Below are 26,592 nucleotides of genomic sequence, written 5' to 3'. Positions count from 1 at the left end.
GCATATCACTGTACATTTGTACTCTGAGAGAAATGTATATTTTATCCGAGTTTGACCGAAGTCATGGCGTAAAGAGAAGCACTACGCGAGCAGGAGTGAATAAAATTGTAAAGACTCACATCATACAGATTCCTCATATTGTAAAAACATTTAAAATAAAAATTGCACTCTGAATAAAACCCACTTATCATCTGACCACATCCTTTGACTTCTTCATTCTGTATCAGCTCAATTTTTTTTTTTTTAAACGTATACAGCGTGCAGGCTTCCAGCATAGCCCCTTTTACACCCCTGCCGACATACCCCTACTAGCTAACAACTAGCAGCCTTGAAACACATAAATTATTAGCAGTTCAGCACATCAGCATTTCTCGTACTGTTACACAAAATCAAGATAAACCTTTACCATCATAGTAGACATGGAACGTCTATGACCAGACTCGCTAAAACTCTGTTGTTGGACTATGGTAGCAATAGCTAGCCATACGTAAACCTGAGGGCTACTACAAGCAGCAGTAAATCTAGATAATGAATAACACAAACATTGGCTATCATGAAATCCTGCAAGTTCTGTCAGCCAATAAAGATCAGGCAGTTCAGCAAAAATAAAGATATACCTTGAAATAAACAATGACGTTAATCCGGTTGGTATTTGACCATTGATTTCTGCAAAATGTGCAGTATTTTGTTGGAGTTGTTGTAGCTAACCTGCTTGCTAGCTAGCGAGCTAGCTTATTCCATCCCCAAACACCATGTGGGCCAGTTCGTTTTGCATGGCCCGGTGCACTTATATAGCTGGCTATCTTCGTTTTTTATCTTCTACTAGCAACATAAACATAAGTGCTCTTTGGGCACTTTAGTACCTACTTACCCAATTCACATCCATAACAGAAGCCGCCTGCCGTGACTCTGTAACACCAGTGGGGTCAATGGACTTGGAGCCTTCATAGACTGTGGCCACACAAAGTTTTTTTTTAGCCTCGGCTTCATGGCGAATCCACTCTTCTACTGTTGGTAGCCATCGTAATTGTTTGCGATAAAACGAGGCCCGCATATGACTAAGTGTCAGGGGTTCCCATAACCCAGTCTGCCCGAAGTGGTACAACTTTCTTCCCATCTTCTCGCATTTCCACCAATCATGAATGCCGGGAAAGAGTGCACTGTCAACACCACCATCATCGCTTGTATTGTTAGTATGAGTTTTTTATATATATTTTTAATCAACTTTTGCAGAAAGACTGTCATCTGGAGGTATACAGGATGCATCTGTCACTTCCTGACCATGTACTTAGGTATTTTTGTATTATATTTGGTCAGGACGTGGCAGAGTTATGTTTGGTTATGGTATAGTGGGGTTGTGAGTGTTGGTTTAGGTTCTAGGTTAGGTTTTCTATGTGTAGGTTGGGTGCTGGACTCTCAATTGAAGGCAGGTGTGTTGAGTTGCCTTTGATTGGGAGTCCTATATTAGTAGGGTGTGTTTGTGTGTAATTGTATTTTGCACTGTGTTTCGTTTCACCTGTGAAACTGTCACCTTTCTCCTTTGCGTGTTTATTTTGTTTTGTCGTTTCCATCTATAATAAATATGATGTGGAACAGTCAACCCGCTGCGTATTGGTCATCGAGTGATTTCGACATATCTTCCGATGAGGGAGAATACGAGGAACGTGACAGCATCTTTCTCTTCAGTAAGCAAATTAGCCAGACAAATGCTGCCCATCCCGTCAGCTTGCTAGCAAGGGCACTGAGGTAAATAATAATTGTCAGCTTTGCTGTGCTAGTGCCTGCAGCAGGGTGGGCAGGACTTGGTGGGTCTGGCTTAGAGACCATTCAACATGGTGAGAATCCGAAACACAGAAAGAGAGGGCCTCCAAGTACACACACACACACACACACACACACACACACACACACACACACACACACACACACACAGCAACATTAACATTTTATTAACATTGTATTTCACAATTTGTAACTTGAGACACAGGGATAGTGCAAAGAGGTTCCCATTACTGTCGTTGCAATGATATGGCTCAAGTTCTGATTACAGAAACTTTGAAAGAATCAAAAGTATTTTGTTAGGCATGTATAATTTTCTAATTATTCAAATAAGTAATGTCAACCTCAATCTATTCCTAAAGGAAAGTGAAATGTACATTGAAAAATACTGTAAATATGTGTTTGAGAGACTACGTATAGCCTATTCCATTGAAGGCCTTGCCAGGCCTAATGATTTAGGCCACATTCTGCTGTGGCCATGCAGGCTCCCCGGAGTATCCTTCGGTACAGGAAGGGGCGATGTACTCCAGCTCTCATTCTAATTCTTAACAGCCTTGAAATAACATGATCATGAGAATTTCCTCTACAGCCCAAGTCTGCCTTAGAGTAATATCAATTGTCTCTACGGTACCTGGTAGGGCTGGGCGATATGGCCAAAATCTCATATCCCGATATAGGTCATTTCATATCCCGTTAACGATACATATTACGATATAGCACATTTTCTGTAAATTCAATGAATAAATAGTTTATATAAAATGACAACATGTAAAGGCCTATTTCTTATTACATTTTGAAGTATACTCAACAAATAAAAAGGTATTTACTCATATTTGATTATTTATTTTATTTAGAACCTGTGCACATTTTCAATTAAGCATGAAACAAAATATAAAATATGAATGTATAAAATCTAAAAAGGTAAATAGAAAACACTTCAACTATAGTTGCAAACAAAATAAATATAGACCTGAAATATATACAGTTGAAGTCAAAAGTTTACATACACTTAGGTTGGATTAATTTAAAACTCATTTTTCAAACACTCCACAAATTTCTTGTTAACAAACTATAGTTTTGGCAAGTCGGTTAGGACATCTACTTTGTGCATGACACAAGTACTTTTTCCACCAATTGTTTACAGACAGATTGTTTCACTTATAATTCACTGTATCACAATTCCGTGGGTCAGAAGTTTACATACACTAAGTTGACTGTGCCTTTTATACAGCTTGGAACATTCCAGAAAATGATGTCATGGCTTTAGAAGCTTCTGATAGGCTAATTGACATCATTTGAGTCAGTTGGGGGTGTACCTGTGGATGTATTTCAAGGCCTACCTTCAAACTCAGTGCCTCTTTGCTTGACATCATGGGAAAATCAAAAGAAATCAGCCAAGACCTCAGAAAAAAAATTGTAGACCTCCACAAGTCTGGTTCATCCTTGGGAGCAAATTCCTAACGCCCGAAGGTACCACGTTCATCTGTACAAACAATAGTACGCAAGTATGAACACCATGGGACCACGCAGCCGTCATACCGCTCAGGAAGGAGACACGTTCTGTCTCCTAGAGATGAACGTACTTTGGTGCGAAAAGTGCAAATCAATCCCAGAACAACAGCAAAGGACCTTGTGAAGATGCTGGAGGAAACAGATACAGAAGTATCTATATCCACAGTAAAATGAGTCCTATATCGACATAACCTGAAAGGCCGCTCAGTAAGGAAGAAGCCACTGCTCCAAAACCGCCATAAAAAAGCCAGACAACGGTTTGCAACTGCACATGGGGACAAAGATCGTACTTTTTAGAGAAATGTCCTCTGGTCTGATCAAACAAAAATAGAACTGTTTGGCCATAATGACCATAGTTATGTTTGGAGGAAAAAGGGGGATGCTTGCAAGCCGAAGAACACCATCCCAACCGTGAAGCACGGAGGTGGTAGCATCATGTTGTGGGGGTGCTTTGGTGCAGGAGGGACTGGTGCACTTCACAAAATAGATGGTATCCTTGAGGAATTAGAATTATGTGGATATATTGAAGCAACATCTCCAGACATCAGTCAGGAAGTTAAAGCTTGGTCGCGAATAGGTCTTCCAAATGGACAATGACCTCAAGCATACTTCCAAAGTTGTGGCAAAATGGCTTAAGGACAACAAAGTCAAGGTATTAGAGTGGCCATCACAAAGCCCTGACCTCAATCCCATAGAAAATCTGTGGGCAGAACTGAAAAAGTGTGTGCGAGCAAGGAGGCCTACAAACCTGACTCAGTTACACCAGCTCTGTCAGGAGGAATGGGCCAATATTCACCCAACTTATTGTGGGAAGCTTGTGGAAGGCTACCTGAAACGTTTGACCCAAGTTAAACAATTTAAAGGCAATGCTACCAAATACTAATTGAGTTTATGTAAACTTCTGACATACTGGGAATGTGATGAAAGAAATCAAAGCTGAAATAAATCATTCTCTACTATTATTCTGACATTTCACATTCTTAAAATAAAGTGGTGATCCTAAGACAGGGAATTTTTACAAGGATTAAATGTCAGGAATTGTGAAAAACAGAGTTTAAATGTATTTGGCTAAGGTGTATGTAAACTTCCAACTTCAACTGTATATATATATTTTTGGGGGGGCTTGCCTGTTTTGCATGTTATTTTGGCATTAATACGTGTCACATATCAATTTGCATTTGGTACCTTGGGTCGAGTGTTAGCACCAACTCACAAAACCCCCGTTTCTCGACCGTGTAAATTGGGGCCATGTCTTTGCAGATGTAAGTTGTAATGGCAGCTATTATCCCCTTCCATATTTGTGATTCTTTGCCATATGGTGTGCCGCGGGCAAAAGCCTCTTGCAACGTTTGAGTTGGGGGGGTTTGTTTTGAACACTCCACTACTTTTTTGGGTCTCATCCATAGACTCTCTCTGTACTGTTTCACATGATTCTTCCGTAGGTGGTAAAAGAGGATAGTGGTGTTTGAGCCTGTTGTTGGGATCGGCCTGTGGCAGATTTTTTATAGTACAGTTTTCTGGTACGCGTCAGACTTTTCATACCCAAACCACGTCCGTGCGACCGAAGTTGCCCCTCTTTTAGGTACGAGCTATGTGTCTCCGTGCTCTGTGTCATGTTCACTCTCTTCCATGTTTGTTTGTGTTGCAAATTTCCTTCCACACAGCAAGTGTGGAAGAACACAATGCGTCGTCCAATTGCCGAAAGATTTTGCCGTAAAGAGTGTGATTTGCGACATAAACTAAATAAACGATAGAGCATAATATGAAACGATAGACGTTTTTCTATTGTCATACGGTATATATCGTCATATCGCCCAGCCCTAGTACCTGGCATAATGGATCACTTAGTGTTAGAATGGATCAGTGCAGATGATGTTAAAGCTACATTCACAGAAAGAAAATTTGAAATACAGTGCATTCAGAAAGTATTCAGACCCCTTCCCTTTTTCCACATTTTGTTAAGTTACATTACAGCCTCATCAATCTACACACAATACCCCATAATGACAATGCGAAAACATTTATTTAAATATATTTGCAAAAATGTAAAAAAAAAAATGTTTTCGTATTGTCATTATGGGGTATTGTGTGTAGATTGATGAGGATTTATTTTAATCCATTTTAGAATAAGGCTTTATGAGACTCGAAATTGAGCTCTGGTGACCTGTTTCCATTGATCACCCTTGAGATGTTTCTACAACTTTATTGGTGTCCACCTGTGGTAAATTCAATTGATTGAACATGATTTGGAAAGGCACACCTGTCTATATAAGGTCCCAGAGGTGACAGTGCATGTCAGAGCTAAAAGTAAGCCATGAGGTCGAAGGAATTGTCCGTAGAGCTCCGAAACAGTCGAGGCACAGATCTGGGGAAGGGTACCAAAATATTTATGCAGCATTGAAGATCCCCAAGAACACATTGGCCTACATCATTCTTAAATTGAAGAAGTTTGGAACCACCAAGACTCTTCCTAGAGCTGGCCGCCCAGCCAAACTGAGCAATCAGGGGAGAAGGGCCTTGGTCAGGGAGGTGATCAAGAACCCGATGGTCACTCCGACAGAGCTCCAGAGTTCCTCTGTGGAGACAAGAGAACTTTCCAGAAGAATGACCATCTCTGCAGCACTCCACCAAATCAGGCCTTTATGGTAGAATGGCCAGGCGGAAGCAACTCCTCAGTAAAAGGCACATGACAGCCCGCTTGGAGGTTGCCAAAAGGCCCCTAAAAGACTCTTAGACCATGAGAAACAAGATTCTCTGGTCTGATGAAACCAAGATTGAACTCTATGGCCTGCATGCCAAGAGTCCTGTCTGGAGGAAACCTGGCACCATCCCTACAGTGAAGCATGGTGGTGGCAGCATCATGATGTGTGGATGTTTGTCAATGGCAGGGACTGGGAGACTAGTCAGGATCGAGGTAAAGATGAATGGAGCAAAGTACAGATAGATCCTTGATGAAAAGCTGCTCCAGAGTGCTCAGGACCTCAGACTGGGGCGAAGGTTCACCTTCCATCAGGACAACGACCCTAAGCACACAGCCAAGACAACGCAGGAGTGGCTTCTGGACAAGTCTCTGAATGTCCTTGAGTGGCCCAGCCCAGACAGAGCCCAGACAGAACCCGATCGAACATCTCTGGAGAGACCTGAAAATAGCTGTGCAACGACGCTCCCCATCTAACGTGACAGAGCTTGAGGGGATCTGCAGAGAAGAATGAGAGAAACTACCAATACAGGTGTGCCAAGCTTGTAGCGTCATACCCAAGAAGACTCAAGGCTGTAATCGCTGCCAAAGGTGCTTCAACAAAGTACTGAGTAAATGGTCTGAATTCTAATGTAAATGTGATAGTTCAGTTTTTTGTATTTAGTACATTTGCATACATTTCGAAAACCAGTTTTTGCTTTGTCATTATGGGGTGTTGTGTGTAGATTGATGAGAGAAAACCTGAATGTAATCCATTTTACAATAAGGCTGTAATGTAGCAATGTGGAAAAAGTCAAGGGTACTTTTTGTCTGAGTACTTTCCGAATGCACTGTACAGTCGTGGCCAAAAGTTTTGAGAATGATACAAATATTAATTTCCACAAAGTTTGCTGCTTCAGTGTCTTTAGGTATTTTTGTCAGATGTTACTATGGAATAGTATAATTACAAGCATTTCATAAATGTCAAAGGCTTTTATTAGAGGATTCAGTTCATTTACATGGCAAAGAGGGACTTTGCTATTAATTGCAATTCATCTGATCACTCTTCATAACATTCTGGTGTATATGCAAATTGCCATCATACAAACTGAGGCAGCAGACTTTGTGAAAATTAATATTTGTGTCATTCTAAAAACCTTTGGCCACGAATGTATGTTGGATTTGATCTCTTCTAGCTGGGATTCAAAATTCAAATGGCACTCTTAAATCTAATTTTACTGCTTGCGTCAGTTACTTGAATAGAGTTCCATGTATTCATGGCTCTATGTAGTACTGTGTGCCTCCCATAGTTTGTTCTGGACTTGGGGACTGTGAAGAGACCTCTTGTGGCATGTCTTGTGGGGTATGCATGGGTGTCCGAGCTGTGTGCCAGTAGTTTAGACAGACAGCTCGGTGCATTCAACATGTCAATACCTCTCATTAATAAAAGTAGTAATGAAGTCAATCTCTCCTCCATTTTCAGCCAGGAGAGATTGACATGCATATTATTAATGTTAGATATACTTGGATGTGTAGTGTCAGCATTTGTTGCTGGCATGTCATGCCTAAGTTTGCTAATCTTGCCAATGAAAAAATAATGAATGTAGTTGGAAATATCAGTGGGTTTTGTGATAAATAAGCCATCTGATTCAATGAATGATGGAGCTGAGTTGGCCTTTTAGCTCTCTGTGCACATCCAAGGGCCAGCCATGCTGCCCTGTTCTAAGCCAATTGCAATTTTCCTAAGTCCTTTTTTGTGGCACCTGACCACACGACTGAACAGTAGTCAAGGTGCGACAAAACTAGGGCCTGTAGGACCTGCCTTGTTGATAGTACTGTTAAGAAGGCAGAGCATCGCTTTATTATAGACAGACTTCTCCCCATCTTAGCTACCACTGCATCAATATGTTTTGACCATGACAGTTTACAATCTAGTGTTACTCATCTCAACTTGCTCAATTTCCACATTATTTATTACAAGATATAGTTGAAGTTTAGGGTTTAGTGAGTGTTTTGTTCCAAATACAATGCTTTTAGTTTTAGAAATATTTAGGGCTAACTTCTTCCTTGCCACCCATTCTGAAACTAACTGCAGCTCTTTGTTGAGTGTTGCAGTCATTTCAGTCGCAGGTGCATGGTAACAGTTGAATAAGAAAAACCCAGCACACTGCTCTTGCTAGTATCACTGCTCTTTATTAAGCTTTAAGTATTGGCCTCAAGGCCTTCGCCAGAGCTTTTCTTATTTTTTTCTCATCTCTTCTAACTGGAAATTGTTACGCTAAGCAAAAACTGTTCACTTTTCTAATCAAACAATGTTCTCTTCAATTTCCCTAAATGTGTTTTTTATGTTCTTATCTTGCAGAGATCATTCAATGAGAGAGATGCTCACAAATACGCAACACAGACCGGCCCGTGGTGCCAAGGTCTACCTATCTCTCCAAAGGGAGGAGGAGAGCATCAGAAGAGATGGTCAGCCCTCTGGCCTAGGTCAGGCCATTGTCTTCCAACAGGTGAGGTCACTCCTACTGTGACGCTAGTCCCTTGACCAACGGTGCAGACGAAAGGTCTGGCCAACCTGAATGATGTCATCAACAGTGCTGCCTCACCCAGTTGAAGACAGGATCCCACCTGTAAACAGCAGCTTTGAGTAGGTACAACAATTGCTACTTAAATTATGCACACTGTTACGACAGTCAATGAACGTCCGTTGTGTATGCGGAAGAGTGTTTCTAAACTCAGTTATCATGCTGTTTATTATAATGTGTTCAGTGTGGTTTGATGTGATACACAAGAGTGTTCAGTGTGGTTTTATGTGGACATGAGCATCTCGCAAATGTCATACCACTCAAACATAACATTCAAACTCGTCCGTCTGGTCCGTATCCTTTAACGTTATAGAGAATCATTGTCAAATAGGTGAATATCTGGGTTGGCGCCATGTCGGGTGGGCGTTATGGTAAGGTTATCTTTCCTGTTTCCCCTCTGGTCTCTGTGTCTGTACCCACTGCCCACCGCCTACTGAATGAGGCTCTTGGGGCGTTTTTCAAAGGAAGAAGGAAATGAGTTTTTCCCATGCTCCTGTGCGTCGGAACATTTATCACCCAGATCACTAGGAACTGCAGAGAGGGAGGAAAAGTGGCTTGGCGTGGGATCTGTCACCAGAGCCTCAGCACATATGTCACTGAATTATTCACCTCTGCCACTGAAATGGGGGACGTTCTGTTTTGACTGCGGGAACCGGCATGCAGCACGTCGAGAAATCATCTGGAGTTCATTCACCTGTAATTGTAATCTTAGCATCCTCCCCTTTGTTGACGAATTCGAACGATAAGATGATTATTAAGGTGAAAGTGATAATAGGTCTGCTAGGTCAGCTATCTCTGGTCCAATGATTGGTCTGAGATGAAAATTACAAACAAAAAAATCGCCAGTACCCCCTACCTTGGAGGCAAGGATACCCGCATCCCGCTACAACAGCTACAGATGCACTGAAGTGGCTCATTGGTTCAATTTGCAGATCAATGAAGTTAATGGTTCATAGTCACAGGCAGTTTCACCTTATCTGATGTGGAGAGTACAGAGAAATCACTCCATTTCTTCTGGGCCAGAAACACAGTCATGATTATGATTATACACTCCAGTGTTTTGACAGGGAAATATTGAGCTGCTTCTGCTCTTCAGTATAGCTACACTACCGGTCAAACATTTCAGAACACCGACTCGTTCAAAGGTGTTTCTTTGTTTTTACTATTTTCTACATTGTAGAATAATAGCGAAGACATCAAAACTATGAAATAACACATGGAATCAAGTGTTAAACAAATTAAAATATATTTTATATTTGAGATTCTTCAAATAGCCACACTTTGCCTTGATGACAGCTTTGCACACTCTTGGCATTCTTTCAACCAGCTTCATGAGGTGCTGGAATGCATTTCAATTAAAAGGTGTGCCTTCTTAAAAGTTAATTTGTGGAATGTCTTTCCTTCTTAATGCCTTTGTGCTAATCAGTTGTGTTGTAACACGGAAGGGGGGTATACAGAAGATAGTCCTATTTAGTAAAAGACCAAGCTACAGTTCATCATTACTTTAAGACATGAAGGTTAGTCAATACGGAAAATGTCAAGAACTTCAAGTGCCGTCGCAAAAACCTGGTGAAACTGGCTGTAACGTTCGGCATCAGGTAACGAGGAAGCGGACCAAAACGCAGCTGGGAGCGAACACATGTTTATTCTTTTACACCGAAATAAACACGTACACAAAATCAAGAAAATACCGATACGTTAGCTGCTCAAAATCAAAGAGACAACAACCCACAAACATCGTGGGGGGAAAAGGAACTTAAATATGATTCCCCAATCAGAGGCAACTAGCGACAGCTGTCTCTGATTGGGAATCGACAGAACCCAACATAGAAATACGCCCCAAAGCAAGGCTATACCAAAAACATAGAAAATAAACTATAGAAATGCCACACCCTGACCAAAATAGAAGAGTTCACCTGGTCAGGGCGTGACACTGGCTCTCATGAGGACTGCCACAGGAATAGAAGACCCAGAGTTACCTCTACTGCAGAGGATACGTTCATTAGTTACCAGCCTCAGAAATTGCAGCCCAAATAAATTATTCACAGAGTTTATGTAACAGACACATCTCAACATCAACTGTTCAGAGGAGACTGTGTAAATCAGGCCTTCATGGTTCAATTGCTGCAAAGAAACCACTACTAAAGGACACCAATGAGAGGAAGAGGCTTGCTTTGGCCAAGAAACACAAGCAATGGACATTAGACCGGTGGAAATATGTCCTTTGGTCCGGAGTCCAAATTAGAGATTTTTGGTTCCAAACGCCGTGTCTTTGTGAGACTCGGTGTGGGTGAACGGATGATCTCCGCATGTGTGGTTCCCACCGTAAGTTATGGAGGAGGAGATGTTATGATGTGGGGGTGCTTTGCTGGTGACACTGTCTGTGATTTATTTAGAATTCAAGGCACACATAACCAGCATGGCTACCACAGCATTCTGCAGCGTTAAGCTATCCCATCTGGTTTCGGCTTAGTAGGACTATCATTTGTTTTTCAACAGACAATGACCCAAAACACACCTCCAGGCTGTGTAAGGGCTATTTGACCAAGAAGAGTGATGGAGTGCTGCATCAGATGACCTGGCCTCCACAATCACCCGACCTCAACCAAATTGAGATGGTTTGGGATGAGTCGCACCACAGAGAGAAGGAAAAGCAGCCAACAAGTGCTCAGCATATGTGGAACTCCTTCAAGACTGTTGGAAAAGCATACCAGGTGAAGCTGGTTGAGAGAATGCCAAGAGTGTGCAAAGCTGTCAACAAGGCAAAGGGTGGCTATTTGAAGAATCTCAAATATAAAATATATTTTGACTTGATTTGTTTTTGGTTACTACATGATTCCCTATGTTTTATTTCATAGTTTTGATGTCTTCACTAGACATCCAACTGCACCAGTCTCTAGTGTAGCTAGTTTTAATAATAGGGTGATAGGAACAGTGTCATCAGTTGTAATGAATGCAATCCAAATGGCTCTCCGTGGACACGCACTGCCTTTACAAATAGAGTCCAGCTGTCCAAAGGAAAGATCCAATCACGGAAAACATACGTCATAACTCTGACACAGGAAGTGAGCGTGGCGATCTGCTTGCCAAAGGTACAGTTGTGAATATGAGGGCCAAGAATTTAAGGATATATGAAGGGTGGAGAGGAGCAGGCACGACATCACCTGGGGCCCTCTGGGAGAGGTAGAGCCCTGCAGGCTGGACAGGCAGGCAGGCAGTCAGTCAAGCAGACTTATTGGTACCAAGGCCAGCTCCTTTGGGCCCCATTAAAGAAGGACACTGCCTGTGGTACTACTGTACTGTAGCAGAAATGCTGACCTTCAGTGGAGATTGAGAAAGTGTCATCGTTGAACACTTTATCATTGGACGCACTATATAATTATGTGAAATTATTTAAAACCCACCTGGCTCTTGATGCATTTTTTGCTGCGTTGTACTCTGATGATATTATAGTAATGATGCATTAATGGTATGTGCAGTGTTTCCTTTGGCCCAGGGCGAGAAACAGCCTGTACATTTAAATGAGTTGGTCCCTCGTCATAATGAGACTACTTTCCTGTCCCTGGGACCTGGGTGGGAACAATGACTAACACGGCCCACGTTAGTGCAGGGTGACCTGTAGGTCACTGGTTACTGCCGGTGCACAAGGCCTGAAATAGTTTCTCTCTCTGAAGTGGACAAAGCAGCACTGGCTGCTGCGGGATCTGTTATTGTTGTGATTACCTGGCTCCAAAGGCAAGCCATTCTCCCTGGCCCTCTGGAAACACACTGCGCTCTGCCAAGGGGCCATGATAATCACCAGTCCAGCCCATTCCTGGGTCAACACGCAGGACAGTAGGGGGAATTCCACAGACATCAGCCATGTAGGGCTATTATTACAAACATCATTAAAACTGTTTCATCCTCATTCGCTGTAGGCTGCACACATACTGTACACAGGTATACAGTAGGATGGCAATGTCACCATTCGCAATACTGTATATGTAATTGAATTGTTGCGTTGTTGCATAGCATGAAAGGAGGAGTACTGTATGAATGGAATGGGTCTAGCCACGAATATGAGTGTAGATCAGCTTTCATCCCCAAACTGTGTTCCTTAACCAGGTATTGAAAGGCACTGTAGGAAGTCTTACCCACTTGTGTCAGGGATCTCTAGCTGTCTGCCAGCATTTTGGGTACGCTCTGAGCTACGCCCTGCCAGAATAAGCACACTAGTTAATGGTTCGGAACTCTGGCTTATCTAGGCCATCAAACTCAACAAAAGCTATAATTATCTGCAAAATAAACTCTCCCTCTTGATTGTTAGACAAATAATGCATTAAACAGTTTCAGATAAACTGGATTCTACTCAGTGCTGCTGGCCCCTATAGACTAGAGAGGCCTTTGGGCTACATCTGCTACTGTAGGGACCACTTCACTAGATGCAGGGAGTCTTGCTAGTTAGTCAGAAAAGAAACACCTTAGTTAACTAATTGTTATTTGATCACTTGCTTTACGAACATTTCAACATTTTGCCCTATAAAAGTTTCCCAGCATATATTTTATTTTTGTGTGACTCAGCATTGTACGACTCATGAGGTTTGCTTTATATAGGCCAAGGCATTATTTGGGGCTTTTTTCTGCAGTTTACCTCCCACTCCTCCCACTCTTGTTGGCCATACACCATGAGGGCCGTGGAAGCCTGGCACTCGCCTGGAGCTCTCAGCCAGGCTTGAGCAGCTGGGATCTGGGAGAGCTCCCTGCAGTTCTACAGTGTGCTGGCAGCCCCCCACCACTCATAATTCTGCCTTTTACTTCCAGCCAGCTCCAGAACACAATACAGAGGAGCCCTGTGCTGCTACACACACACACACACACACACACACACACACACACACACACACACACACACACACACACACACGCATTTTTTCCAATGCAATTCAAAGAGGAGACCAAAGGCAGAAGAAAGTAACAGACGCCTCTCAGATGCTCGGCTTGGCTTTGTGTGCCACTTGACACAGACGGTCGTGCACAAGATATCTGTTGTTTATGACAAGACTCCTGACCACACTTTATGCTCTCTTCATCTGCCTGAAAAGGGAACAGTCAAGGGCTTTGAGGCTCCGGATATTACGAGCAATGAGTGCTGTCTTGCCTATCCATTGAGTGGAGGTGGAGGAGCATGTTAGACCTGCGGTGGTGTTTATTTTATATTCTATCCACTGGTTCAAAGTAACTTCCACGTTGTGCATGTTATTTGCTCAGCTGTGGTGCACGGGAAGGAGGGGTCTGAGCAGTGTCTTTCCCCAGGGGAGGAGTGTCACAGTGGAGACGCACCTGTAGGTGAGTCTGGTGGGCCTGTCCCTGGCTATACAGGTAGTGGTGAGTGCCTACTCAAACACTCAACTCTGAGCTCCACCCAAACTCTAAAACCCCACCGTTAACAGCTTCTCATTGGCTCGTCCTGGGTCCTCAGCAGTAAAAATAAATTCCTTCCTAATGGCCCATGAAAGCAGTGATTCACCACATATTATTGTTTGAACTGTGGCGAATCTTTCCGCATTACCTCAGCATTGTGCTTAAGAAACCCCTATTCATTTCACACTGACTAGGGTTTATTTTCACGCAATTGGCCTTATACTTGATTTATTTTGAGTTCTTGAAAAAAGTGCACTTTTGGTTAATGAAGAGTCCAGCTGGACACTTGTCATGGGTGACGGTGATAAAACATGACGAGTGAGGAGTTGAAAAAGCCTGCCGACTCTGGAGAGGTCAGTGCCCCGCCATGCACCCCCATAAAAGACTCAAAGTAAACAGACTTTGATGGGGCTGGGGAGGACTCTGAGACTTGGACTGTGTTCTGGTAAATAATTGCATTCATTGTTCCTGCCACTGTTGGTTATGGTCACAAGCTGTTTGGTAGGCCCCTGTCTGTCTGGTGCTCCCCATGAGCCCAGTGTCAGCGTCTCGCCGCCGAGGGTAACAACTTGTGCCAGGGGTGAGATGCCAGCTCCCTGACCCGGTGGCCCGAGTCTGACGTGCCGGGGGCGAATGGGTCTGCGGGTCTGTTATTAGGCAGAGGCAGGGCGTGCTGAGCGCATGCATGCTGCTCCACTGTTAAACAAAGATAGTTCAAAGAGCACATTCCTGCCTCTGCCGGGCAGCACTTGCAGTGTCAAAGCTCTAGATAGTTTAATTGTATTGCTGCCCTTTTATCTCCCTTGACTTTGTACAATCTGATTGGAAGCTTTACATCTATAACTCACCATGTGAGTGGCGGTGGGAACGGGCCTATGGCAGCGGATTGGTCAGATCACCTGTGCACCTTGTCTAAAGTGAAGAATTCCTTTCAGACAAGCTCTGTGAATATGGCGCGTCCATGTTGGATGGCAGTACAGTATCTGGATGTACAGTAATACCCACACACTGTAAACCTGTCATAGAGGGAATGCCATGCAGTAAAAACCAGCAGCGTTGATGACAATGCACAATTTCTCAGATTACCAACGCGAACAGAGTTGAAAATTTGCTTCCGATATCTCAGTACTTCACTAGCTATTTTAGTCAACGTAAAACACAACGTGTGTCAACGTGTCCATCACCTTTCATTACGGCAGCAAATGTTGAAGTATGAGGAAATGTAGGCTGTCACCAAAGAACTCACTCTTTTGGCAGTCTCCACAGGAAGTAGTTAATTTGCTCTTTGTTTGCCTTCTGCCTTTGGGACTCCTCCGAGGACTGAGAGAGTAGAGGGCCTCATGGACAGATGCTTCAATATAGAATGTAACATGAGAGCCATTGAGAATTTTTTTGAAGTCTCTCTCTCTCTGGTCTCTCTCTCCCTCTCTTTGGTTTCTTCCTCTCTTCTGCCTCTCCAATCTTTAATCTTGTCCAGGAGTTTCTTTGCATTATTGCTCCAAAGTGCACTTTGCCAAACTAGCGTGGGAACTGACCTGGCCCATTCAGAGCTGAATCGTCTGTATTCTGTAATGATGGAACCTCAATGACATCATGTGCGTTTCAGCGCAGGCTCTGGTAACGGCGCCGTGCGCCTCGTCAAAATACCAGTGGCTAAGCGGAACGTGCGGCAAACTCAGCAATAGAAGTCAGATGCTCTTGGTTTTATAAAAAAAAATTGTCGGCCTGACACTGAGGGGCCCCCACAAGGGCCGGGCCTCGACTGTAAATGTCAGAAAATGAATGCAGGCCTTCGTAACAAAGTGGAATCTGATATAATCCACCCCAGCCACCGCGTTTGATCTGCACCTCAGCGTAACAAGTCTTGAAAGAGTGAAAAGAGCATAGCATATCTAGGAGGTTATGGTATTCTAACTTATAATTTCACGTCATGGCCAATATAGTATTTCCGTGTGTTCATTGACATTATGAAAACTATTGGTCGTAAATTCATGTCTTTCTGTAGGCCTAGGCTTTTTTGGATATCCTGTAAAATGTTTAGGGCCGGGGGCCCTATTCAATTTAAACCGGCAAGCAGGTTTCCGGGATGAGTTTGAGTTGGTTTGCGCTTTAGGTTCTCCCCACTTTTTTGGTTTCTTAGCCATTTTCAGGCAGCAGTATTCTACAGACTAACTAGACACACACAAGTATGGCAGCAAGAGAACCTGGCATGTTTTACTGCTCGAGTGTTGATCGTGGTCGGGGAGACTTGAACAGTAGCTTCAGCATCTGCACTTTAATGATTGGCGAATGGCGGACATGTTCGTTTCCTGCCTTTTGAAAGGTCCTTTGAAGCTCCCTGGCTCTAATTGTATCCCCCACCACGCCTCCTATACTTAGCACACTATATTGTAGCATGTGTGAACTCCACTGTCAATGTGTGCTCCCGTGGGGACTCGGGATGGGAATGAAATGATGACTGGGTCGTTGTATGGATTGACTCAACACAAGTCAGTAGGGACTGTACTGGTAAAGGTACTTGCTATGAGGATGAAAGTCAATCCAAACATTTAGAGCATGTAGCACTTGGCTATCTTTTTTGGGCTCATCTTATGGCCTTCCTCCCCCCGGATGTTTCTGGTAGCGGATGGATTGTAAAAGCGTTCCAAATTACGGGTCTCTTGGAATCAAGATGAGCAAGAACATGCACATTACTTTCACAGATTTAGAAACATGTGGGGACATCTTAGACCAAGTAGACTCAAATATTTGGCTTTTGAAATACAATATGTGTTTTATTTTTTCCACTTGTGGTAGGGCTACTCCTGTGGATAGACACAGCTGTAGCTGTTACCAGAGGCTACGCACTTTAAGTGTCCTACAGTATTTGCACATTCCGGCAAGACATATAAGACATTATAGAGGCTCATACAGGCTTATAACAAGTCATAAAGCATGTCACCTAAATTCCATTTGAACATGTTCTTTTGAACGCTATTGGAGAATATGTCTGGACCCGAGAAGTTTGGGGATCTTTGTATTTAAACCATGTCAAAAAGACAAATAAAGTAATTATGTCACTTCGCAAGTATGCTATAGGAAACGTAAACAGACCTCAATGTGCAGGAAGACAATGAAGTCAACGGGCTGTTTTACATTAAGAGAAAATAATCATAAAAATACATTCTGTGTTATTAGCGGTTTGACTGGGCCAAGTACAATTTGCCGTTTGTTTCCCTGAGGGATGAAGGCAGCCCAACAACTGTGCTCCAGACTGAAGCTGAACTGAGCGGGCCACCATTGATATCTGCCTCCATGTGTCGTCGTCCCCCCCCCCCCCCCCCCACGGCGGAGAATGGGGCTCAATAGAATACCTCCGCATCACATTTCCTGCTGTGCCTTTCCAAAGGCCCGTATCTCAAATCCATATGCTGCTCATTGCACATTGTCTCTAGAAACCATAGAGGTACTGTGCTTTTGCAGAACTGTAATGTGTTACTCAGATTAGATCTGTGGGAGGATCAGATACAGCCCAAATCACAGGGAGAGATCATGACATACAACTTAATCCTTTTGGTGTGGGGTAGTAATACATCCATCTATCAATGAATCTGGTATATACATATATGCCTAGATAATTGCTTATCAAACATTTCAATCTGCAACTAGAGAACAGTGGAGGAATGAGGAGGATGGCATCTCACCAATGTACTGACGATTCACAGCCATACACAAGGCCTGGTCCAACAGTTTATTTTTCCCTCGAATAGACTTTTTTTCCTCTCACATCCGTGTGTATGCCTCCTCCTCTGGAACTAGAACATAACGCTGTACCAAACACGTGTAGTGAAACAATGATCTGGACCCTGATCTACTCTATGGGGCTAATGATGTGATTGAGTCAAGATCCCCCCCGCACACACCAACCAGCCCTTACATCCCCACTTTACCACTTCAATTAAAGTAAGATTACAATCAGGGCTTGCCGAATGTGCCTTTTATTAAATACAGATCTGTTTCCCTGACCAATCTGTTAGAGGCACCCTGCTGGGAGGCCCTCAGTAACCAGTACTCCTTTCCCCTACTTGTTACTAATTGACTGGTCCTGTGGCGGTCAGGCCACTTGGATGGGGAAGCATGGCAGTCATATGCGACCGAGGCGATTGGGTGCCTGATGTGGGAGCCATTAGCGCAGCGCGACGGTCGGAGGAGAGGCACACGCAGGCTACGCGGCTTGATCAAATAAGGCACAGTGGAGGGCTTCTCCTCTGACCAGAAGTTAAGTGCGGTGACTTGCGATGACATCGACGACAGAACAAAGCGCTCTGGTTCCCCCCCTTCAGGGATGGAGGGATGGAGATGTCTGAACTCCTCTCTGATCCCCCTCTTTCCCTACACAGTCCAATATGCCTCTGCCCCGGTCGCTCCCAACACCACACTCAGCCCTCGTGGTATAGCTGTACTTATCATACTGTATAACTCAACTGACTGGTGTACAATAGAAACAGGACCACATGATGTGGAGGTATTTCTCTCTGTTTTGCATTGCATGATGTAATGGAGTGTGAATGTATTTTTTTTTAAGACCAATCCAAATCATGTGCAAATGGGTGAAAGAGGGCCTCAGAGTACACTAGGAGAGGTTTGAGCTCTGGGGTGGCCAGGCAGTTAGTTATTGTTTTTTATATAGCCTCTAGTCTTTTGATACAAATAGAACAACAATAGATCTGACTCCTTCTGCCAATACCTTATTTCTACTGAGCCACCTGAAGTATGTGGATATGGTCTACTTTGCAACCGTAGCGATCAAAGGCTACTGAGTGCCCTCTCCTGCTTTCTCATGCTCAGAGGGCTTTATCAGGTGTACAGTGGGAAGGTATTGCAGTGTGGGACCTTCGATGTGTCTAGACTTTGGCCCCTCTAATGTGTGCCAGCCAGTCAGCTGAGTGAGGGGAAAAGCACTGAAGGTGGTGATGTTGCTCCTTTTGGTCCGTAGAGGAGAGTGGGTTGTGTTTGTTTGGGATCGTGCTCATTTGTTGCACTTTGATCTGGATGTTTGCGCACCGCAAATATAGCAAACATCACAGGCAACCTCTGGATGTCAACGTGACATTTCGAATTCATGTTTTGGGAAAGTTAAATTGAAGTAAATGGAAAACAAGTTTGGCCTTTACCCTTTACATTTATTTCTGATTTTGATTTCTGAAAATATGTTGACTAGCATAGGAAAAAATAGTGGCGCTGGATGTGTAACAGCGTTCAAAACCCGCACGTGAATAAAGTCTGTTGTTCCAATCAGTGCCAATTTTAGGCCGTTTTAAGCGGTCTTTCACCTTACTTGTCATGAGCTCCTCTTCTCTCAGGTTATCCTAGCCACATTGGTGTACATGTACAGCAGCAAACTACAGCATTGACTGCTTAGATGCTGAGTGATCGCAACAGAGAAATGACTGTACGGTAAGTTACGTCACGGCCAGGTGACCGTGGTACAGTGTCATAGGGTATTAGCACATGGACAGTGTTTACAGGCTATCATGTAGCTGATGTTGCCTCTCCCGGCTGTACAATACACATGGGAATGACCCTCTGCACTGAATGATCAGGTCTATCTGCAGCTGTTCATCATGACCTTACCACCAAAAATCAATGGGCACAAATACAGAGAGGTGGGAGGCAGCGGAGGGTGGGGGTGGTCTGGTCCAGTGGCTTTGAAGTAGCAACAGGGCTTTTCCGAATGTTATCGCATGTCTCACTCTGTCGCTATCAAAATGCACTATCATTCGCTCTCCCCTTTAGACCTGACTTTTTCCACTGACTCAAGTTAAACAGATTAGCCGGGTGGTTTGAGCCCAATGGAAAAATCTCCCTTAACTCCCCAACATAGGATTTCTCCCACAGTGCCACGGTGGTCTCTTAAATGATTGAAAGATCTATTTGCACTTATTGACCTGATCCCCTATCCAGATCAGCAGTGAGTGTAGGCTACAAACTGTAAAAGCCAGATGCGACACGTTTCTGAGAGAAAGCCCTTCTATCCAGACTCTATACTGACTGACCCCAGTCAGAGTTAGCGAGTTGTTTTTCCTGGAGAGGATCTGATATGTGTCGCCCAAGGTCAGGACAGCACGGCTCAGCAGATGTGACAGATCTGTAGCGCCGGTCACAGCAGTCCTGTGCCAGTCCCACCTGGCAGGCAGGCAGGCCATAGTGACTGACTGGCATTTGGAGCTCGCCTGGCACCACTACCCACCCTGCCATCTTTGAAACTATTTTTTTTTAGGATTCAATTTTCCCCTCCTCCTGGCCTTATATTGTTTCCCCCCGTTGCCGTGGTACATGCAAATGGGGACCGAGGTATGCACCCGGTTATCTCTCTGCTGGAAACGCTGTGCCCTTGTTGCTTCATATAGCTCGACTCTAGTGCACCAGCCATTGATAAGGCTTATGTCTCCGATAGCTAGCGCGCTTTCAAGTCCCCTTCACAAAACAGCCGGCTCCCTTTGATGTTGTTTTCCCAAGCCAAGGACAGACAGGCAGGCCTCCCCACACTGCAGGACCAAACTGGCTAATCAGTAATCGCTAACTTGCTGAGCCCAGCAGTCCTTCAGATGGGCAGACTTTTTACACCCCTTCTCCTTCTGTTTCTTCTTCTTTCCTCCAGGATGATTTTCTTGTGGTTTTGGGGATTTGAAAAGGGAAAGTGTTGCTGTCAGAGAGGCGCCGTGGGAGGACTGTTTGACTGAAGGGTCTTTCTGCCTCGCTGTCCTCCTTTCTTGTCACTCCTTCTTCTTCTCTGCCGCCGCCACCTGCCCTATCCTCTTCCTTCCCACCTCCTCTTTTTTGTCTCTTCTTTTGCTCCTCTCTTCTCTGCTCTTTCTTGTCCAGCCATGGGGCAACTGTTGGTCCTCTGCCTGGCTGATGAGGGGCGCCAGTGGGGGACACCAGGGACAGGGGGACATAATCGTGCTACAGACACATGGCACTGTATTAAAACATTAGTACCACTTTATGACTTTATTTAGCACATGCCAAAGAAAATTGATTAGGTGACAGAGACGGAACAAAAGAGGAATCATCCTCATGAGTAACTTTGTCTCTTTGAGGCCAATCATGGCCATCCATGTCTGAACATTGGATGTCTCACCCTGTTGTTGCTTAACGTAACAGTGTCCCTTTTTCATAGATGCCACATCTAACTACACTGAACAAAAATATAAAACCCAACATAAAGCAATTTCAAGGATTTTGCAGTTCGTATAAGGAAATCAGTGAATTGAAATAAATAAATTAGGCCCTATTCTATGGATTTCTGGGAATACAGATATCTATCTGTCGGTCACAGATACCTTAAAAAAAAGTAGGGGTGGACAAAAAAATGGGTCAGTATCTAGTGTTAGCACAATTTGCCTCATGCAGTGCAACACGTCTCCTTTGCATAGAGTTGATCAGAATGTTGATTGTGGCCTGTGGAATGTTGTCCCACTCTTCAATGGCTGTGCAAAGTTGCTGGATATTGGCGGGAACTGGAACACGCTGTTGTATACGTTGATCCAGAGCATCCCAAACATGCTCAATGGGTGACATGTCTGGTGACTATGCAAGCCATGGAAGAACTGGGACATATTTAGCTTCCAGGAATTGTGTACAGATCCTTGTGACATAGGGCTGGGCATTATCATGCTGAAACATGAGGTGATGGCGGCAGATGAATGGCACGACAATGGGCCTCAGGATCTCGTCACGGTATCTCTGTGCATTCAAATTGCCATTGATAAAATGCAATTGTGTTTTCATTGTCAGTAGCTTATGCCTGCCCATACCATAACCCCACCGCCACCATGGGGCACTTTGTTCATAACATTGACATCAGCACACCACTTGCCCACACAACCCTATACACGCTGTCTGCCATCTGCCTGCTACAGTTGAAACCGGGATTCATCCGTGAAGAGCAAACTTCTCCAGTGTGCCAGTGGCCATCAAAGGTGAGTATTTGCCCACTGAAGTCTGTTACGACGCTGAACTGCAGTCAGGTCAAGACCCTGGTGAGGATGACGGGTACGCAGATGAGCTTCACTGAGACGGTTTCTGACAGTTTGTGCAGAGATTCTTCAGTTGTGCAAACCCACAGTTTCATCAGCTGTCCGGGTGGCTGGTCTCAGACGATTCCGCAGGTGAAGAAGATGGATGCGGGGGTCCATGGCTGGCATGGTTACACATGGTCTGTGGTTGTGAGGCCGGTTGGACATACTACTCAATTCTCTAAAACAACGTTTGGTGGAGAAATGAACATTTAATTCTCTGGGAGCTCAGCAATAGAATTGAAATGGTACATGTTTAGGGGATCAAGAGAGAAAAAATGCAATATGCCTAATCAAAATCAATCAAAGATGGTATTGCTGTGATGGAAAAGAATGTGAGTCCAGTCATCATGTGAGTCCAATCTCTTAAATCAAAGTGTCCCATCTGAAAAAGTGCCAGGCCTCCAGTCTGCTTAGCTCAGCATGAGTAATGACTCAAATTCCTCACAAGGCTCCATATTTTTAACATCAACTAATTGCCACCCTTCTGACTGCCTTATGCTTTCTGCAAATGGGTAACCAGTGTTATTATTGGCGTGTTATTGTTGTTTTTCCTGGGGCTTGTACAAGCCCTTTGAGCCATGTGATCTGTGGTGACAGTGGAGGCTGTTGACGCGTGTGTTGCGTGGCACGGTGTGTGACGCAACACCGTATGATGGTCAGAGAGAAGAGGCAGGGCCATGTCAGGAAGTGCGGTCCAGTTGGTTTGTGCCTGTCTGCCCGAGCTCAGCCAGTAGCAGGCCCTCTCTCCTCTCCCTGAAAACACTCTCTCCTCTCCCTGAAAACATGTTGAACCTGCCCCCACGGTTGAATGAGGGTCAAAGGAGAGTTCTGGGAGCAGGAATCTGTTTGTAGTCCTTGCCAAAGGCAAACTGCAAGTCAGCAGCCTTGGGCAAAGGACAGCTAGGCTACGCTCCCTTTAAAAAAATGGAAACAATGATGCTATGAGTGTGAAGGTACTTGTTTATAAGTGTCTGAAGTTATATCAAATTGTACCTATTGATCCGGCACTAGCTATGTGGAGCCAGTGTGTTTTTGTCCTAGACTTTCTGTAGACTTTCAGAATCATGCATGTAAATGATAGCACAATCCATCATTCATAGTTTCTATTTTGATTCCTCCCTGACATTTCAGCTACCCCCTCAGAATCTCTGCTGGAGGAACACTGAGGGAGTTCACACTGTTTGACGATTCCCAAGCAATGTTGGGTTATTATGCTCCCCTTTCTCTCCGTCACATTCCTGAATAATGAATATAAATCCAGTTGCCCAATTTCTGTCAAATTCAAAACACTTGCTGTTGCTATACAACAAGTCAATTCACCATGATTGATAACGTCCCTTGCCTAAACTAAATATCAACAATACTGTGTTCCCTTGCCGTTACGTAAGTGAAGAGAGAGCCAAAGTCAAATATGTTACTTATTGTGCTTATAGGGAGATTTTCTCACAATTTCATTTGATGGGCTTCTTACAGTATTTATTTTGTGGTTGTCATTTGCATTGGGTTTTCAATCTTCAGCCTTGGATGGAGAATCTCCCACCTCTTTTTTTAATAAGAGAATGGAAATAACTAACTTCCTTTCCCCTCTGCACCTCTACTCCTACAGTACCACTTCTTCTTTTGATTTCTTTTCCGTATCATTTTGTATATCAGACTGTGTAAAATCCCCACATCAGTCAATTGGGAAGTATGTCTCGGCTATTGTAAGTGTGTCTTAAGGTCATGTGAGAAGATCGATGGCCAGTTCCTTTCTAGAGCGTATCATTCGGTATGATATTTGGTCTTGACTGTAATTAATGTTACCGTAACGGTATGTTTCAAACCCATCTCCCCTGAACTGGGCCATAGGCAGACCCAGCTGCATGATGGGGGCAGGAAATGACCTCATTATGAGGGAATGTGTTATCACTTTTTTTCAAAATTCGAAACTTATATCTGAAAATGTAGCTACACTTACCCGTATACATGGATGAATGCTTCACGGCAGACTCTGTTCTGTTTGTAGCTACATCTTGTTTGGCCAGCGTTGTGTCAAGTCACTCCGGTTCACATTGACCGTCGCGTGTGCAGAAAGTAGTCCATCACTTTTTCCAACTGATCTGTTGATAGTGCCTGCTAAATTCAGGGCATCAATATTGTTGAGAAAAGTAGGAACATTTTTGTAGTTCTCGATGGCTAACGTTATGTCTTTCAAAAATGGCGCTATAGACAGGACTGTCAACACATACTGAACAGCTCACGTTATAGACAGAAGCATGTTACATGGCAGACCAATCCAAACTCATCTCCCGGCATGTCCAGCCCATCCTTTAGCTCAGCCAATCATGGCTAGCGGCAAGGTTCCTGCCCTTTTCCGTGACTAAACCAACTAGGCTCGTAATTTAACATTTTATTTGATTTATGGATGGGATAAAAGTTTGTTATTAAGGAACATGAAAGTTAATATGTTCCAGAAGGCATTTCTGCAAAAAAAAGCATTTTGATGTTTATGTTCAAATGCCGCTCCTGTGAATTGTATTTTTGTTTCATTTAACCTTTATCTAACTGGGCAAGTCAGTTGAGAACAAATTCTTATTTACAATGACGGCCTACCCTGGCCAAACCCTAACACGGACGACGCTGAGGCAATTGTGCGCCTCTTTATTGGACACAGCTGGTTGTGATACAGCCCAGGATTGAACCAGGGTCTGTAGTGACGCCTCTAGCACTGAGATGCAGTGCCTTAGACTGCTGCGCCACTCGAAGGTAGTGACGTGCGACATGTGCCTAGTTTCCTGAAAAGAGTCACAAATGGCATCCATGATTTCATCTGACTCTGGGGAAGTAGATCAAGGGCTTCATTGCTGAAGTATGCTTTTAAACCATAATTGAGAAAGAATTCATTGAAGTTGGAATATTTGTGTCATTTTGGCCTTACCAGGACTCTTTTAAGACTCCATAATGTTTCATCTGTAGGTGCTACAAAGCATAAATCGGTGTCACGTGAGTAGTATTTGGAGTTCAATAACAATTTTCTTACATACATTTTATTCATATAAAAAAAATAAACATTAATATTGAAAGAAAATATTTTTTGATTTGGCTAATAAAAAATAAAGGGAACACTTAAACAACACAATGTAACTCCAAGTCAATCACACTTCTGTGAAATCAAACTGTCCACTTAGGAAGCAACACTGATTGACAATACATTTCACATGCTGTTGTGCAAATGGAATAGACAATAGGTGGAAATTATAGGCAATTAGCAAGACACCCCCAATAAAGGAGTGGTTCTGCAGGTGGGGACCACAGACCACTTCTCAGTTCCTATGCATCCTGGCTGATGTTTTGATCAGTTTTGAATGCTGGCGGTGCTTTCACTCTAGTGGTAGCATGAGACGGAGTCTACAACCCACACAGGTGGCTCAGGTAGTGCAGCTCATCCAGGATGGCACATCAATGCGAGCTGTGGCAAGAAGGTTTGCTGTGTCTGTCAGCGTAGTGTCCAGAGCATGGAGGCGCTACCAGGAGACAGGCCAGTACATCAGGAGACGTGGAGGAGGCCGTAGGAGGGCAACAACCCAGCAGCAGGACCGCTACCTCCACCTTTGTGCAAGGAGGAGCAGGAGGAGCACTGCCAGAGCCCTGCAAAATGACCTCCAGCAGGCCACAAATGTGCATGTGTCTGCTCAAACGGTCAGAAACAGACTCCATGAGGGTGGTATGAGGGCCCGACGTCCACAGGTGGGGGTTGTGCTTACAGCCCAACACCGTGCAGGACGTTTGGCATTTGCCAGAGAACACCAAGATTGGCAAATTCGCCACTGGCGCCCAGTGCTCTTCACAGATGAAAGCAGGTTCACACTGAGCACATGTGACAGAGTCTGGAGACGCCGTGGAGAACGTTCTGCTGCCTGCAACATCCTCCAGCATGACCGGTTTGGCGGTGGGTCAGTCATGGTGTGGGGTGGCACTTCTTTGGGGGGCCGCACAGCCCTCCATGTGCTCGCCAGAGGTAGCCTGACTGCCATTAGGTACCAAGATGAGATCCTGAGACACCTTGTGAGACCATATGCTGGTGCGGTTGGCCCTGGGTTCCTCCTAATGCAAGACAATGCTAGACCTCATGTGGCTGGAGTGTGTCAGCAGTTCCTGCAAGAGGAAGGCATTGATGCTATGGACTGGCCCGCCCGTTCCCCAGACCTGAATCCAATTGAGCACATCTGGGACATCATGTCTCGCTCCATCCACCAACGCCACGTTGCACCACAGACTGTCCAGGAGTTGGCGGATGCTTTAGTCCAGGTCTGAGAGGAGATCCCTCAGGAGACCATCCGCCACCTCATCAGGAGCATGCCCAGGCGTTGTAGGGAGGTCATACAGACATGTGGAGGCCACACACACTACTGAGCCTCATTTTGACTTGTTTTAAGGACATTACATCAAAGTTGGATCAGCCTGTAGTGTGGTTTTCCACTTTAATTTTGAGTGTGACTCCAAATCCAGACCTCCATGGGTTGATAAATTGGATTTCCATTGATTATTTTTGTGTGATTTTGTTGTCAGCACATTCAACTATGTAAAGAAAAAAGTA

General features: G+C 44.1%; 1 protein-coding gene across 1 annotated transcript in view; it reads left to right on the top strand.

Annotated features, from left to right (window-relative positions):
• Positions 1-26,592, top strand: part of LOC115152238 (G1/S-specific cyclin-D2) — a 218,028-nt gene that overhangs the window by 80,975 nt on the left and 110,461 nt on the right. Inside the window, exon 2 of the mRNA XM_029696885.1 lies at positions 8,331-8,615. Coding sequence (XP_029552745.1) covers positions 8,548-8,615 — 68 coding nt within the window. The 5' untranslated portion in view covers positions 8,331-8,547. The remainder of the gene's footprint in view (positions 1-8,330; positions 8,616-26,592) is intronic.

Source organism: Salmo trutta, chromosome 17 (assembly GCF_901001165.1).
Source record: "Salmo trutta chromosome 17, fSalTru1.1, whole genome shotgun sequence".
NCBI lineage: Eukaryota > Metazoa > Chordata > Actinopteri > Salmoniformes > Salmonidae > Salmo > Salmo trutta.
Note: the sequence above shows the minus strand (reverse complement) of the source record. Positions and strands in the feature narration are given on the sequence as shown.